This window comes from Tachypleus tridentatus, chromosome 1, assembly GCF_004210375.1.
Source record: "Tachypleus tridentatus isolate NWPU-2018 chromosome 1, ASM421037v1, whole genome shotgun sequence".
Taxonomy (NCBI): Eukaryota; Metazoa; Arthropoda; class Merostomata; order Xiphosura; family Limulidae; genus Tachypleus; species Tachypleus tridentatus.
The window spans coordinates 147,464,168-147,481,954 of NC_134825.1; the positions used below are offsets into that span (position 1 = coordinate 147,464,168).

General features: G+C 33.2%; 1 protein-coding gene and 1 long non-coding RNA gene across 4 annotated transcripts in view; one reads left to right on the forward strand and one right to left on the reverse strand.

The window, feature by feature from the left end:
- The window catches only part of LOC143226372 (ecotropic viral integration site 5 ortholog-like), a 122,495-nt gene that overhangs the window by 65,485 nt on the left and 39,223 nt on the right, over positions 1 to 17,787 (forward strand). For 2 of the 3 annotated variants that reach the window (XM_076457257.1, XM_076457267.1), the window contains 3 exons: positions 5,046 to 5,256; positions 7,050 to 7,349; positions 17,248 to 17,373. In XM_076457257.1, coding sequence (XP_076313372.1) covers positions 5,046 to 5,256; positions 7,050 to 7,349; positions 17,248 to 17,373 — 637 coding nt within the window. Of the gene's footprint in view, positions 1 to 2,585; positions 2,788 to 5,045; positions 5,257 to 7,049; positions 7,350 to 17,247; positions 17,374 to 17,787 lie in introns of those variants that run through there. The other variant, XM_076457275.1, reaches the window with a different exon arrangement.
- Positions 6,856 to 13,829, reverse strand: LOC143226384 (uncharacterized). Its single transcript, XR_013014581.1, has 2 exons — positions 13,389 to 13,829; positions 6,856 to 8,892 (listed from the first exon to the last, which is right to left on the reverse strand). It is a non-coding gene; the product is annotated as an uncharacterized LOC143226384 (long non-coding RNA).

Consider the following 17,787-nt stretch of genomic DNA (forward strand, 5'->3'; position numbering starts at 1 on the left):
AATGTTGCTATTTCTTGTTTGAGTTTCCTGACTCATGTTCAGTCCGCTCACATGTATTAATGACAAGAACAAAAAGAAACTCTCTAACACAAAGAAGATTAAGACACGTGCCCGCCTCCCCGGAAAGGTGTTTGTTCATATTATCACAAGACTAATGCACAACTGAGATGCATGTTTTAACCATTTTTTATTTATGTATTTCTTTGTTTGTTGTTGTTTATCATCTAAGTGGAGGACAAGGTTTTACCAACTATTTCTGCAGTCTTTGTTTGTGTATCTAGTCCCCCAGTGGTCCAGCGGTATGTCTACGGACTTACAACACTAAATTCCGGGTTTCGATATCCGTGGTGGGCAAAGCACAGATAGCCCATTTTGTTGTTTTGTGCATAATTAAAAAAACAACAAATATTTGTGTATCTGATAACTTTGCGTTATAGAGTTAGACTCCCCCTGTTGTGTCAGCGGCAGCTCTTCAGATTTACAATGCTAAAATCAGGTGTTCAATTTCCCCTCAATGGACACAGCAGACAGGCCGATGTGGCTTCGCTACAAAAAACAACACTTGTGTAGCTAGGATCCTTTTTATAACCTGCCATTTTTTCTTTTACATTGGTAATATACTCGTTATAGATAACACTCTTTATTTTACATTGGTAATGTACTCGTTATAGATAACACTCTTTCTTTTACATTGGTAATGTACTCGTTATATACAACACTCTTTCTTTTACATTGGTAATGTACTCGTTATAGATAACACTCTTTATTTTACATTGGTGATGTACTCGTTATAGATAACACTCTTTCTTTTACATTGGTAATGTACTCGTTATATACAACACTCTTTCTTTTACATTGGTAATGTACTCGTTATAGATAACACTCTTTATTTTACATTGGTAATGTACTCGTTTTAGATAGCACACTTTATTTTGCATTACTGATGTACTCGTTGTAGATAGCACACTTTATTTTATACCAGTAATGTACTCGTTGTAGATAGTACACTTTATTTTATATTATTTATGTACTCGTTGTAGATAGCACACTTTATTTCATATTAGTAATGTACTCGTTGTACATTATACTCGTTGTACTTTATTTTATATTATTAATGTACTCGTTGTAGATAGCACACTTTATTTTATATTAGTAATGTACTCGTTGTAGATAGCACACTTTATTTTATATTAGTAATGTACTCGTTGTACATTATACTCGTTGTACTTTATTTTATATTATTAATGTACTCGTTGTAGATAGCACACTTTATTTTATATTAGTAATGTACTCGTTGTATATTATACTCGTTGTACCTTATTTTATATTATTAATGTACTCGTTGTAGATAGCACACTTTATTTTATATTAGTAATGTACTCGTTGTACATTATACTCGTTGTACTTTATTTTATATTATTAATGTACTTGTTGTAGATAGCACACTTTATTTTATATTAGTAATGTACTCGTTGTAGATAGCACACTTTATTTCATATTAGTAATGTACTCGTTGTACATTATACTCGTTGTACTTTATTTTATATTATTAATGTACTCGTTGTAGATAGCACACTTTATTTTATATTAGTAATGTACTCGTTGTATATTATACTCGTTGTACTTTATTTTATATTATTAATGTACTCGTTGTAGATAGCACACTTTATTTTATATTAGTAATGTACTCGTTGTACATTATACTCGTTATTACTTTATTTTATATTATTAATGTACTCGTTGTAGATAGCACACTTTATTTTATATTAGTAATGTACTCGTTGTAGATAGCACACTTTATTTCATATTAGTAATGTACTCGTTGTACTTTATTTTATATTATTAATGTACTCGTTGTAGATAGCACACTTTATTTTATATTAGTAATGTACTCGTTGTAGATAGCACACTTTATTTTATATTAGTAATGGACTCGTTGTACATTATACTCGTTGTACTTTATTTTATATTATTAATGTACTCGTTGTAGATAGCACTCTTTTTCCTTTTTTTCTCTCACACACGCATAGGATGTACTGTGTTGCTACTGCTCGTTTATTCGGAGAAGGCTGGTTTTCGTTTGTTTTTTTACAAACAAAGTCACTTGATACAACTGGTGAGGTCCATGCTCAGAGACATGTTTTGTATGTAACCTAACGTGGTTAAGATTTCAGTGTAATGTAAAGAGGGTTGTAGGTTCGATCAGACCTTAAAACACACTTTTTTATTTTGTTTCATTTTTTTAATACAAGCCTCTTTTTTAAAACATGAATAAATATTTTAACGTAAATGATATAGACATTATAGTAGACGTTCCTTGCATTATTTTGTTGTTAACAAACAATTAAAGTGTCGTGGAAGGTTAGATGATAAATGATATAGATACAATGTTTGTCGGAAAATACAACAGAAAAGAAGTAAGTATATGTCTTACTCTAGCAATTTATTTCTCGTACTGTGTGACAGATATTGAACGTCTTTCACACGGTTGACCTGGTATTGTGGGGCAATGTTTTTGGCTGATGGGGTTAAGCGTCAGTACCCCAGAAACATCAGAATAGTTTGTGTTGTACAGAGTCACTGGCAGTTCTCTGCCAACCTTTTATAGAACTTCGCGGTTAGATCTATCGTTCCTCTCGACCTATATATAAGTATGTGTGTGTGCGTATGTTTACTTATAGCAAAGCCACATCTGGCTATCTGCTGAGTCCACCGAGGGAAATCGAACCCTTGATTTTAGCGTTGTAAATCCGAAGGCTTACCGCTGTACCAGCGGTGGACATAAAAGTATGTATACACCAAATTTCAATGGCTAATTTAACATATGTTTCCAGCGGTTTTTATATTATCTTGATCAGCCATTAATTTAGTCCATAAAAGAAGTCTTTAAAGAACTTTCCTGTTATAATTTTTCAGTGTCCAGTAAATAATATATTAATTGCCATTATTATTACTTTTTCTACCTTAAAGTTTGTCAATTTTAAATATATAGTAATTGATGAAATAACTTAACCCTAGGTGGCACAATATGACAGCAGTAGACCTGTTATTTATATTTGTATGGGAGTGTATATAAATATTTTGAGAGTAATTGGTGAAGCAGGTTTATGATGGTTATGTTACTGCAGCAAGTTCTTCATCATATATATATTTTAATACAACTTGAAGAAAATAAAACGAAGGTAATTCCATTAAATAGATGTTTGTTCTATATTCTGTGAACTTTTAAGTATTTTACACACAGTGTGTTCTGGTATCAACAACAATGTTCTCTCTTAGCCCTTCCTCCTTTCACTGTTGTTTCTCATGTATGGTTTGTGAAATCTGATTGCCAGCCTAATTAATGTTTGTTTTTAATTTGGCAAAAAGCTACACGAGGGCTATCTGCACTAGCCTTCCCTAATTTAACAGTGTGAGACTAGAGGGAAGGCAGCTAGTCATCACCACCTACCGCCACCTCTCAGTCTACTCTTTTACCAGCGAATAGTGGAATTGACCATCACATTCTAACGCCCCCACGGGTGAAAGGGTGAGCAGGTTTAGTTTGACGGAGATTTGAACCCGCGACTTTGAGATTACGAGTGACGTTCCGAACCACTTGGCCATTACAGGCCTAATGTTATGTTGAGGAAAACTTTATAATATTAATTTTACTATCTTACTATACGAGTGATTAATATTGGTAAAATTAACCTTACGCAATTAATTTGTTTTTTTGTTTGTTTTTGAATTTCGCACATAGCTACTCGAGGGCTATCTGTGCTAGCCGTCCCTAATTTAGCAGTGTAAGACTAGAGGGAAGGCAGCTAGTCATCACCACCCTCCGCCAACTCTTGGGCTACTCTTTTACCAACGAATAGTGGGATTGACCGTCACATTATAACGCCCCCACGGATTACGAGTCGCACGCCTTACGCGCTAGGCCATGCCAGGCCCTACGCAATTAATAAAAAACAATGTCTTAATATTACTCCTGTTATGGTTCATGCAGCTGTAACGAATAACGTACAACGTAATGCTTTTTTAAAGTATATAATTTAAGTTAATATTTTGTTAAAGCTTCTACTGTTGTTATTATACCAAACCACTAGAAAAGGTATTTAACGAATTAAAGACTTAGATTTTTGTTTAGTATATTTATCAACGATAGTGGTTACTCGAAGAACTATTCACATAAATTATCATTTTACTGAAGTATCACGCATAAAAGGTACGAGAATGAGAAAGAAAGAAATACAATTAAAATCGATACTCGTTTGCAAACAGCGACTGAATATATACTTCGTTCATGAGCGTCTCTCGGATTAAAATAACGAAACCGGACGAATGCGCCATTATAAACTGCACTTCTTCTGGAGGCACATCCTTTGTAACAGCGACGCGTGCGCTATTTCCAAGCCAGCGAATTTTCATTAGCCACTTAACTTCCTGGGCACGATAACAACCATTAACGTTTTATCGTAGCGGAAATACTTCACCATGCAACTTACTTACATGTTGTTTTAGTTTTCACATGCTCTTCGCTGAAACATTATGATGCATCTCGCACTTTCTATTAATGTTTTTGAAGATTAATTTCATACCTGTATTTAATTAGCATAGTGCAATCAAAGATATAAGCACACACACAAAAAGTTAATTAATATATCTCCTAACTTCTATGCACAAAAAATATATTTACGTACCCAAAAGCCTATGTACAATAAAGATAATTTTAAGTTTTAGATCTGGTTGTTTCATTATATAAGTCTAAAGCTACACAGTGAGATGTCTGTTATAGAATTCAAGACCAGTACTAAACCACGAAAGTTTTTGGATGCAAAAGTTTTATATTTATGTCTGATAAATTCAAGCATTAACTACCATCAGGAAAAATATTCCCCCCCACGCCCTTCAACCACCATTTTTGTTTGTTATTCTAGTTGTTTTTTTCGCGACATTAGTTATTTTAATGTTTTTAATAAATATAAATTTCGAATGTGTCTAGAAAATGAAATTACACTTTTCTCAAACTATATGTATGTTATATTTCCTTTTTATATTAGACTGTTGGAGTCAGATTCAAAGTCACTAAATTCATTGGTACAGTCTCACTCACGGAAATCGTCGGATACTAGTATGGTCTCTGCTCATTCTTCTCAGAGCCACCACAGTGCACACCTGGAAGATGAGCAAGTTGAAGATGTCTGGCTAATTTGGGGGAAGATAGTTAACGACTGGGAGAATCACATGAAGAAGAAGAGTCAATACGTTAGGGTTAGCTATCTCTATGTTCTTATTGAAATAAATAATACTTAAAATCTCTGTAAGGGATAAATAATCAAATAGTTAATATTTCAATCAAGTTATCTGGTCCTGAAGATGTCATTTAGCCTATAGATATTGATCACTTAGTTACCCTTTTACAGTACAACTATTTTAATATATTTTCATATTCCGAAGGTGTAGTTGCTATAACAATATTTATCATTCGTACCGTTAAAGTAAGCTCGTATTTTAGTCATACCATTCTGACTCAGATTGTTCGAATAGAGGCAATTATTCATTAGATAAACGACAACTTAACCTTTAGGAACTACTTAGCCTTTCAGGATGCACTTTTAACCATGGAAGCGTTATAGGAGAGAGAGTCAATCCGTTATTTGATTCAAAGCTGAACTACGCTCTTTTGGCGAGAGAGCTGTCTATTAATTCAAACTTTGGAACAATTATTTCTTACCGTTTAGTGTAAGCGCGATAAGGTACCTTTCAAGTTAAAAACACCCTCACGGGCACCTTTGAACAATAGTGTTTATTCAGAACAAATAATACTATTTAAATATCAAAGATCATAAAGGGGAGATAGAGGGAACTGTTAAGGAATGTTATCCGTTTAATTTCTGGTACCTTTGTTAGTCTTTAACAGATAGTGATTACTGTTTGTAACAATAAAAATATATAAACATAATTATATAGCGCAATGATCGAGCACGTCACGTGGCTACTTAAAAGTTTTACATAATTATACAGAAAAGACCACAGTAGTGTTAACTCTACGTCAGTATCGAGAGTTTTTGTGCTCACAACATACAGCTTAATGAATACCATATTAACTCTTTATAAGCGAGGTTGAAGTATTGTAAATCCTGAATGAAGATTATTTATATTAATAACAAATAATGTCCATACGATTAGTAGAATCTAGGAACGTACGATTTACATTATGTAGGCCACAAAACAAAAACTAAAATGAAGATGCAGATGTGAAAGTTTAGTTAATGGAGTAGTTTTCTTTCAAGTTGTGTTTAAAAAATACATCGTCCGATTTAATAAAACTAAAGTAAAAACCATATTGCCTATCAACTAAACATTCTACTTACAAACTGACTGACCAAGAGTTTTTCCTTATTATAGTATTAAATATTGTATACTTAAATTTGTAATGCTTTTAACAAACTGATGTTAGAAACCATTGAAGGAGTACTAAAAAAACCGATAATGTAGAGTAGATTAAAATAAAAATTGTCTCATACTTTAAGTACTGTTCACCATTTTGATGTTTTTCATGTTTAATATTTTTTCGGTTGTTATCAAGTTAAATTATTGTTCTCCGTGTTGATTTTTCCAACTGTTATGAAGTTTTAAAAAGATGTTTTTGTGATAAAAATGTAGTTTAATAGTTACAGGTGAAAGCAATAAAAGACTTAGATCCAACTGAATATTTGTTGCAGTTACACCAATTTGTGCTTTCAAGAATATCCTTCAAATACTGATTACTTCTAAATCACTATATCATGATGATAAAAAAGTGCATTCAACAAGAAGTTAGATTCATTATGCATAACATCTGCCATGTCATATATATGTGACAATATGTTATTTGGAAATAAAATGTTGAAGTTTTATTCTGAAAATAATTTTGGTTGGATAGTAACTGAGTTCCAAAACATACAGTAATGAAAATATTAAAAGCAATAACTTACAGTTTCATGGCACAATGAACAATAGGCATGGAAATCTATATATATAATTATGTATGATAAATCTAATAATAATTTGCGTTTATTCAGGAACTTGTTAGAAAAGGGATTCCTCATCACTTCCGAGGTGTGGTCTGGCAGTTGCTCTGTAATGCACAGAACAGTCCAAGCAAGGAACAATATGCAGAGTACATAAGGAGCTCTTCTCCATGTGAGAAAGTAATTCGTAGAGATATCGCGCGAACCTATCCAGAACATGAATTTTTCAGAGAAAAAGATGGACCTGGTCAAGAAGGTCTATTTAATGTGATGAAAGCTTACTCACTCCATGATAGAGAAGTGGGATACTGTCAAGGAAGTGCCTTCATTGTTGGTTTGCTACAGCTGCAGGTGAGTATCGTTGTTGGCTTGCTACAGCTACAGGTGAGTGTCATTGTTGGCTTGCTACAGCTGCAAGCGAGTGTCATTGTTGGCTTGCTATAGATCCGAGTGAGTATCATTACTGGCTTCCCACAGCTGCATGTGAGTATCATTATTGGCTTGCTACAGCTGCAGGTGAGTACCATTGTTGGCTTGCTACAGCTGTGGGTGAGTATCATTGTTGGCTTGCTACAGCTGCAGGTGAGTGCCATTGTTGGCTTGCTACAACTGCAAATGAATAATGCTGTATATTGCCAAAGTTGCCAAGGCATGATCTCTTTCGGCAATTACAAAAAGAGGGGAGAATGTGACTACTGTTATTCTGTTACAAACAAAGATAACACTATTCATATGCTACAAATGAATATTGTTCATCTGCTATAAGTGCAGATATTATTGGTTTGATACAATTATAAATTAATATTGCCCACTATTACTGTTACTACTAGTACTACTGCAGTGTTAAATGTGAGTTAAGCAGAACACAGGTGATATTTTGAATTAACTACACATTAACAGAAGTAATAATATTTACAATAAGCAGGACTGTTTTAAAACACTTGCAAGTAATTTGATGATTTTATTAGATATTTTAATAATCACTGAGATGGTTCTAAAACAATATGAAACTGAATTTTTTAACTTAAAACGATTTAATTATTTTTAACTGTTCAAGATGAAAAAGAGAGGGAATTTTAGTATAATATAAAATATATTTAACTGTAGACTTATTTAAACATTTTGGCATTTGCAATTAAAATACATAATAAAAATCGTTCAGATATTCAATTTTAAACCTTCAAATTACAACTCAAAAATATTCTGCAATCATTTCAATATTCCTTGATAGATTAATTAGGCAGAGGATTCATGATGAAATTTAGTTGAACCAGACATCAGTTACCTGTTGTAGAAACACAAGTAGCAATGACCTTCCAATTAACTAATTCCATTAATTTCAATATTACATACACTCATAGTATAAACATCACTATTAAATAACACAATGACCTGTCTGATGATTATCAGAGCTTGTTATATTTTAATGGATTTGAGCAAAATATAAATGATTATACTGCATCGGAATGAAGAAATAGAAAGGCAGTCAACTCTTGTTTAGAACGTGTTTAAACTGACAGCTGTAGCTGGAACAACTTATGTGATTATAAACAAAATATCGGACCATACCATAGTACCGGTGAGTTTAAAAAACAGATAAATGAAAATCAAACAAACTACTCAATATAATTAAGATAATTTGCTAATGGTAAAGCATTATAAATGGAATAAATAACTTTAACTTAGATAGCGTTGTTAAAGTAAAAGACCGTGATATTACGTATAAGAAATATAGCACTCTACTGTTTTTCATGTGTGATTCTCCTCACGCACAAAGCTACCCAAAGGCTTGTCTGTTTTCTGCCCATCATAAGTATCGAAAACCGATTTTAAATCCTTTTAGGTACTCAAATCTACAACTAAGACACCAGGAGCGTCACTGTACGGAATAAAACTGAAAAAAAAAAGAAATACAAGAGATAATCCACAGATAAGTTTTCTTATATTATGCACAATAAGATAAAATAAATTATGATATAAGAATAACTATCAAAGGAATAAATAAAATAAAACACTGATGACGAGAAAACCCACTTGTGTAGAAATATATATATGTAAAAACAGCTCCTTGGTTCAGAGTTTTTTTTATTTATTACGTAGAGGAGCGAACAACGTTTCGACCTTCTTCAGTCATCGTCAGGTCCATAAAGCAAAGAAGAGGTAACTGACCGAAGATTGAAGTTTCAAAGGGGTTGTGTGACTGAGTGTCGGAATGTGGAGGGCGTGCTTAGATGTTTGAATATATAATTTTATATTATTTATTTCTTTTATCATTATTATTTATTATATTATTTTTAGTATAGGTATAAAGGTGTTCCTTTTTATCGGTTTATTTTGGGCTTGAGTTGTTGTATAAGTAAGGCTTCTTTTATTTTGCGTATGTTTATGTTTGTTTCTTTATTTAGTATTTGAGTGTTTTCTATGCTTATGTTGTGTTTATTTGACTTGCAGTGTTCGAAAACATGTGAAGGTGACTTTTTACGTTCTGTGAATCTGGTTTCCATTTTTCCACTTGTTTCTCCAATATAGAAGTCGTGGCAGTTATCACATTGTATTTTATAAATAATGTTGGTGTGGTGTTTGTCAGTGTAGTTTTTACATAGTATAGACCTCAGTTTTGTGCCTGGTTTTCGAATAAATTTGGTATTACCTGGGATGTCATATTTTGTTACTAGTTTTTGCCAAATGTTGGTTATTTTTCTGCTGATGATAGGAATATATAGTATGCATCCGTATATGGTTTCGTGATTTTTTAATTCGTGAAATATATTTACTTTAGTTGGTTGATTTTGCTTTCTGTCTATGTGTGTGCGTATAATGTTTTCTATCGTTTGTGGAGGAAACTTATTGATGTTGATGAAGTATTGTTTCATTTTGTCTAATTCATCATTTGGCAATAACTAGTAACAAAATATGACATTCCAGTTAAACTCAAATTTATTCAAAAACCAGGCACAATACTGAATAAAGAAACAAACATAAACATACGCAAAATGAAAGAAGCCTTACTTATACAACAACTCAAGCCCGAAATAAACAAATACAAAGGAACACCTTTATGCCTATATTAAATATAACATAATAAATAAATAAAATTATATATTCAAACATCTAAGCATGCCCTCTACATTCCGACACTCAGTCACACAACCCCTTTCAAACTTCAATCTTCAGTCAGTTACCTCTTCCTTGCTTTATGGACCTGACGATGACCGAAGAAGGTCGAAACGTTGTTCGCTCCTCTACGTAATAAATAAAAAAAAAACTCTCAACCCAAACGAGCCGTTTTTACGTATATATATTTCTCTACAAGTGGGTGTTCTCGACATCACTGATTGATGACGTTTCTAGCTGGTCTGGACACACGAACATGATCTGTAATAAGTTATGACCTATTACAGCCTGGGCCTGAGAGAACAAACAGACATTAATCTAGAGCTCTGGGCCGATGAGGAAGGGGACATAGTCCAGATTAAAGTAGTTTTTCTGGGTTTTTTTAATCCCTGTTTCTGTGATCGTGGTCACGCTGAAAACGGCGAGAGAGAGGGGGAGAGGGTAAACGTACGTGCGCGAAAAACCAACAGAAACAAAAAGAGAGAACTTTAATGATACCGAAAAAAAATAAAAACAAGCAACTGAAAAGACAAGTGTTGAAAAAATTGCAAGACTACTAAATATTTTAAAGACGAAATAACGAACAACAAGTGATTCTGAACAAACAGTGGACGAGAGTTTTGTCCATGTTATGGTTAACTGTTTTTATAAGAAATTGGCAGGGTCGGTGTGACCGGGAGTGAAGCACGTGCATTCGCACAGAGCGGAAGGTTCTTGGGGGCGAGAGAAAGTGCTCCTTAGATAGAATCTGGTCTATTAAGAAAAGCATGCAGCTAAAACATAACACTTTTACTGCTTACAGATGATTCACGGAAAATTCGTTAGGGGTAAGCGGCACAATCATCGTTTACACAAACTAGCAAAAAACATCGTGCCAGGCTTGTTTATTAGTCATGTCTGTATTGTATATTAGTTATTCACGTGAAAAAGAAATAAAAAGGATTATTTGAATTGTTAGATAAAGTTATTATTTCGTTCGACATAGTGTTTAACACTAACTGGCATAACAATGTCTGCGCACGTTTGTTTTGTTTTTGCTCAAAGCTACATGAGGATTATCTGCGCTAGTGTCCCTAATTTAGTAGTGTAAGACTAAGAGAAGGAAGCTAGTGATCACCATCCACCGCTAATTCTTGGGCTACTCTTTTACCACAGAATAGTGGGATTGACCGTCACTTTATAACGCCCCCACAGCTGAAAGGGCGAGCATGTTTGGTGCGACGGGGATGCGAACTCGCGACCCTCAGATTACGAGTCGCATGCCTTAACCCACCAGGCCATGCCGAGCCCTGTAGTTCCTTATTCTAGCATTATTAATTGACTTCATATTACCTTTTACTTCTCATTGGTGGACTCAGCAGATAGCCCATGTAGCTTTCTATAAGAAAACACACACACACACACACCTTTTCAGGTCCGGCATGGCCAGGTGGTTAAGGCACTCGACTCGTAAGTCAATGGTCGTTGGTTCGAATCCTCGTCACACCAAACATGCCCGCCCTTTCTAGCATTGGCGGTGTTATAATGTGACGGTCAATCTCACTATTCGTTGGTAAAAGAGTAGCCCAAGAGTTGGCGGTAGATGGTGATGACTAGCTGCCTTCCCTCTAGTCTTACATTGCTAAATTATGGACGGCTAGCGCAGATACCCCTTGTGTAGCTTTGCGCGAAATTCAAACAAACAAATGCACACCTTTTACTTTGAGGATAATATCATCTGGGTGGTTTAGTTGTGTAATATATCATTACACTAGAAATGAAATATTGACTTTCAAAATTAAGTAACACAAGAGGGCACTTAAAGTTATATTATGAGAACTAATCTCATACAGGCATGGGCAGATATATTTTGGTTATTTGTTTTTTAACCTATGAAACCAAGATACCTCACCTATCAATACTAAAAAATAAATTAAATTATATTTCTTTATCCTAATTATTTATTCTTCATAGACTGATAGTGTATGTCTCTGTAAATAATATCCACCTATAATAAAGTAATACAATTAAAAAAAAACTTAATAACGCAATTTTGCAAAGAAATGCAGATATTAATAAAAATATAATAACGGATGATATTATTTTAAAACAGTATTTGTTTGATATTTTTATACTATATAGATACATGTTAACTAATATTTGCATTATAATCCTAATAACAAAGTATCGAAAATTATGTTTACATTACAACATAATTAGAAAGTCTTTAGTATGAAATACCAACGTATACAATAATAATAATAATCTGACAAAATTAAATAATTATAAATTATATTACTTAAAGAATCAAACAAACTATATATATATGGAATATAAAAAAATTGGAGAACTAAAAACGTTCATAAAAGATTAGTTGTTGATGAATAGTTTCAAAATAAATGTGTGAAACATTATTATTTTAAATAAATAAATATATATATATATATATTATAAAATACGAGCATTATGATTAGTTGTTTAATATTTATGCGTAGTGGGCGTGTAGAAAGCCAGTGGATTCAGCGTTGGGTTCAACTTTACACACGTTACAAATAAATGTACTTGAATTTCGGGTCGTGAACGGAGCACACAAGCCACCAACTCGAGGAAATTTACTTGTGGGATAATTGGATTGGTTTGGTTTTAATTTCGCGCAAAGCTACACAAGGACTATCTGCACTATCCGTCTCTAATTTAGCAATGAAAAACTAGAGGGAAAGTAGCCAGTCATCACCACCAACTCTTGGGCTACTCTTTTACCAACGCGTAATGGGATTAACCCTCACTTTATAAAATTTCCACCTCCGAGTGGGCGAAATGTTTAGTGAGATAGAGATTCAAACCCTCAGATTGCGAGTTGAGCGCTTTAACCGTCTGTGAAATAAAGAGCTCTTACAGAGACAACTAAATACAAATTAAATAACTTATTTACTTATATATATACATATACTGTTGAAAAGTTCATTTGCATCGAAACTCTCAAGGTTATCTTGAAATAATAGCACTAACTATTCAAAGTTGAGACGTTCCTTAATAAGACCTTATATTACGTTCAAGAAACCTAGACACATCATTAGTTATCAACTAAGTTAACACGAGAAATTAGCTCAGTCATAATCTGTATAACTACATTAACAATTCTTCTAGAATATCTTTCAGTAGTTCCACTATAAGCATTATGAAGTTTATTATCTCTTTAGCACATTTAATATTCTTCAATTTTCCCTCTTTATACATTATACATTATTGAACCTAAAATAAAATACTGTTACAGTAGATCAGAAACAGGACACTTACAAGGAGTTTGTGCAGCGAACTCCTTTTAGATTCCAAATTACTGCCATCTTCTTCTGGAGTCGGATCAGGTCTTTGGAGTAAGTTGATAAGTCGATGTTTGGAATCGGAAACACAGTTTTTAGTGTTTTCCTCTTGTTCAATAAATTTAACAGATCTACTTTAAAAAGTAATTATTTGAACTCGACTGGTACAAGTAGGAACTTTTAGCAGCAAGTGGACTATTCCATCAGAACGTAACCAAAGTCCTCTTTTTCATTGGTCTACACAGTTCTTATTTCTGTTCCTTATCTAATATCTTTGGCAAAATCATCCCAGACAATTAAGTTAGGGCGTGTAGAAAGAAACCATGCAACTCTGGTCTCTTCACCAAGAGTATTTCACCCTTGTCTCTGGTCTCTTTACCAAGAGTATTTCACCCTTGTCTCTGGTCTCTTTACCAAGAGTATTTCACCCTTGTCTCTGGTCTCTTTACCAAGAGTATTTCATCCTTGTTTCTCATCGCCGACTCCTTAACTGTTTTTTTTTTTTTTTTATGGCATTGATTCATTCCGTTATGTGTCTTATCTAACTGTATGGGTTTTCTCAGCATACCACGTCTGTTTGGCGCGAGAACTGGTAGCTGTGAATTCTTCCGCCTCTGAGGTCACGAATGGAATGTCCCGGGCTAACTTCTTATTTGACATTGTGGCTCACTATTGTCCACGTTTTTCTCATAACATTTTTTTTATTTTTCAACCTACTATTGATTAAACGTTTGGTTGGTCTTACAATTGTTGTTATTCTTATTAATTCATAAATTAGTAATGCGTTTCTAACATTGTATTCTGTTGATAATGGTTAGGGATTTATTTTTATGTAATATCACATTGTGGTTAACTGGTCATTTAATGGCTGTGATAAATTAAGATTAAATATACATTAAATAAACAGTTGACTTATAAAATGTTTATTTTTATTCACTAAGTTGTTGAATCTCTAGTGCTTTCTGTTGATAGTGGTTAAGAATTTGAACCCACATGCAACTTTATATTGTGGTAATTGATAAGCTGGGATCACTGTATAAACGTTTATTCCACAGCCTACAGTTATGTAATTATAAACGATGTGGTTTCTAAATAAGCTCTATAAGCTTCGTGGAAACGCATTCTGTTATATTCAACTTTATATATGACGTATTTAGTGTACTCGCAATAAATGCTTACCAGTGCTACTCAAATACATATTGTTGGTCTGCTTGTGCTATAAGCGAATATTAACTGGAAATTAAGCAGGTTTTGTTAGGCTCTTTCGACTGAAATTAAGTAAAGTTTATGGTATTGTAGAGGATTTCAGTTCACTTGATAGTTTCTCATACGCACTCAACATCACAGATTCTGGATCTTTGTTCTCTGCCGTGTTTAGTCTTTACAATATTCAGGTCTAGTGATAATGAATGAACAGAGCAACTGATATCAATATGTTATCCAGTAAAAATAAAATGTTTTTAATATAAATACTAACACTTAGACATCCGAGTTTAGAATATCTTCAGTCCTTGGCCTCTTTCCCCCTTCCCGAAATGGCTCAGTAGTATGTCTCAGTAGAATTACAGCGCTTAAAACTGAGCACAGATAACTCATTGTTAGCTTTGTGCTTAACTACAGGTCAATCAGCCATTGCCTCTTCTATTTTAAGGAAAGTTTTAAAATATTACTCATGCATTATAATTATAACTTATTGTTCTTTTGTTCCAGTTCTCTTATTGGTTCATTTATAAGATTTTATAAAATTACCATACAATTACTGGTGTAGCACATGTGTGCCACAATATTAACATTATATTCACAGTTATTAGAAAAAATACGCTTTTCTAAATAATATAAAACACATTTCATTACGTCAAAACCAGGGAGCCTATCTGTATCCAATAATTAAACTGAGGGACAAAGACAGTTTCCCCCCCCCCTGCCCAACACACACACTGTAATTTACTGGCATTTTTTTTTATTTGGAAATTTTCTTTGCATTCGTTTGGTTTAGTCGAAATCTGTGTGTTGTGTATAATGGTTATAATCTCAAACATCGTTTTTATTTGTAAGGCTTACAATTTTGTGGTACAAAGCAAACAATTTAAATGGTAACTACAATGCAGAACTTTTATTTTGTGAGATTACAGAACAATATTTAAAGCCTCTGTGTTGATTGATTGCCAGTAAATGTTTTATTAATTTACGATTCCACGTTCCCCAGTGTTGTGTTATCAACACACAAATAACACAAGTCTATAAGGAAGTTAAAATATCAGAATTTATTTTAAACAAATTTACTGTGAAGTTAAAAAAAAGGCAATTAAAAGGCAATAAAAATATGTTAACTTGAAAATAAAACGATGAAGTTTATAGCATGAAATATATTTCAAATAACAGTATTATAAACAATTTACTTAAGAGGTACTTTTAAAAAATATTAAATGAAGTGAAAATAACGAAATTGTCCACCACCAGTGGTTCAACGGAAAATCTGTGGGCTCACACTGCTAGCAACCGAGTTTCGATACCCGTGGAAAGGAGAGCACAGATAATTCATTGTGTAGCTCTGTGCGTGATTCCAAACAAACGATACTGACCTTGATAAGAGTTGTTCGATAATCTTGTCAAACGATAATCATTCTTTGTTATTAAATGTTGAAAAATAAGTGTAATTAATAGGAAATGAAAACATTAACATAGCAGTCACGTTGTTGAACTGGTTTTAAAACATTTATGCGAAAGTACTGCGAATCGAAGTTATCCATATTTTTAAAAGTTAATATAAATAACATAGGAAGGTTTGTTAAATAAAAAATTCCATGATAAGAAACAACTTTAGAAGAAATTTTAGTAACATATAGGTTATTTCATAAAACTGATAAAATGCTAATGTAGACATCATTATTTATTATAACACACTTATTTGTTTGCTTTAAGATTTAGCAAGGGATTTGTAAGCATGACAAAACATAGATATTACTGTTAGTGTTATTAAACGTGGAAATAAATGAACATCAGGTTCTTTATAAAAACATTTGTTACACGTACGTATATATAGTGATGTTCTTGTAAATCATTGTAGAAATACATAAAAATGCCCTGGGAAAAAGAACTGGCATGCTCTTGTAATACACGTTTTACATGTAGAATAAGAATATCTGAAAATTCTCGCCCTTTCAGCTGTGGGGACGTTATAAGTTACGGTCAATCACACTATCCGTTGGTAAAAGAGTAGCAAAAGAATTGGCGGTGGATGGTGATTACTAGCTGCATTCCATCTAGTCTTACACTGCTAAATTAGGGACGGCTAGCGCAGATAGCCCTCGTGTAGCTTTGCGCGAAATTTAAAACAAATGTACCAATAATGAGTTTACAACGAAGTGCGAAATTTCATCCTTTGCCAACTTCAGATATGAGTCAATATAAAACAAATTCATTTATTTAGTTATGTACTCTTGTGAGACGAAAAAATATCTTCATAGGTATAGAGGAGCTTTCCATAAAAATTCTTAAATGTGCCTAAACCTTGAACAACAAAACGAATATATGAATCGAAAAATAAGCGTGCGAAAAATGGTCGATATGGTACACTGAATAATTTATGAAAACTATGAAAGGTATAAAGGTGTAGGAACAAACAAAAAGTAAACTTGAATGTTTCCAGTTTTATTATAACGCTTAAAAAAAGTTTAAAACAGTTTGGTCTGTGGCTGTGAAATCAAACAACATACCATGTTTTGTGTGAGACTGTCTCTAAACCTTAAGTAAACGCTGTGTGATGTAACAGTGACCGCTGTTTATTTTCAGTTTCTGTTCTCTAATGACTCTATGGTCTGTTGAATGTTTTCTAGATGCCAGAAGAAGAAGCGTTTGCTGTTTTAACAAGGTTGATGGAAGACTACAGACTGAGAGAAATGTACAAACCCAGCATGGCAGAGCTTGGTCTTTGTATGTACCAGCTAGAGTCTATTGTCCAGGTAGTATTTCAGTATGTGCTTTATGTAGAAAGGTATTAGGCCATGTAAAAATCCAGCATGTAAGAGTTTACCTTCTAAAATACGCCATCCAAAGAATTATACGTATGAGTGTGAGTGTGTCCAAGAAAAAGTTCATCTCCCGTGTAATGTTTTTGAGTGTTTCCTATGTACATAGTGTCATTCATGAACAATCATGTAAAAGTTGAATTTATGCAAATATCAATTACATTATGACGTCCAGTTTTTTTGCTTGTGTAAATCTACTATTAATGCATCATAGCCAAACTAGCTAGGTCCATGTTTCACGTTATGTATAATCCAGTTTAGAACACTTTTAGCTTGCCATTATATAAATTTCATGTTAATGAATAATGGCCAGATTGATGAACGTGTTTATCATTTGTATAATACGCT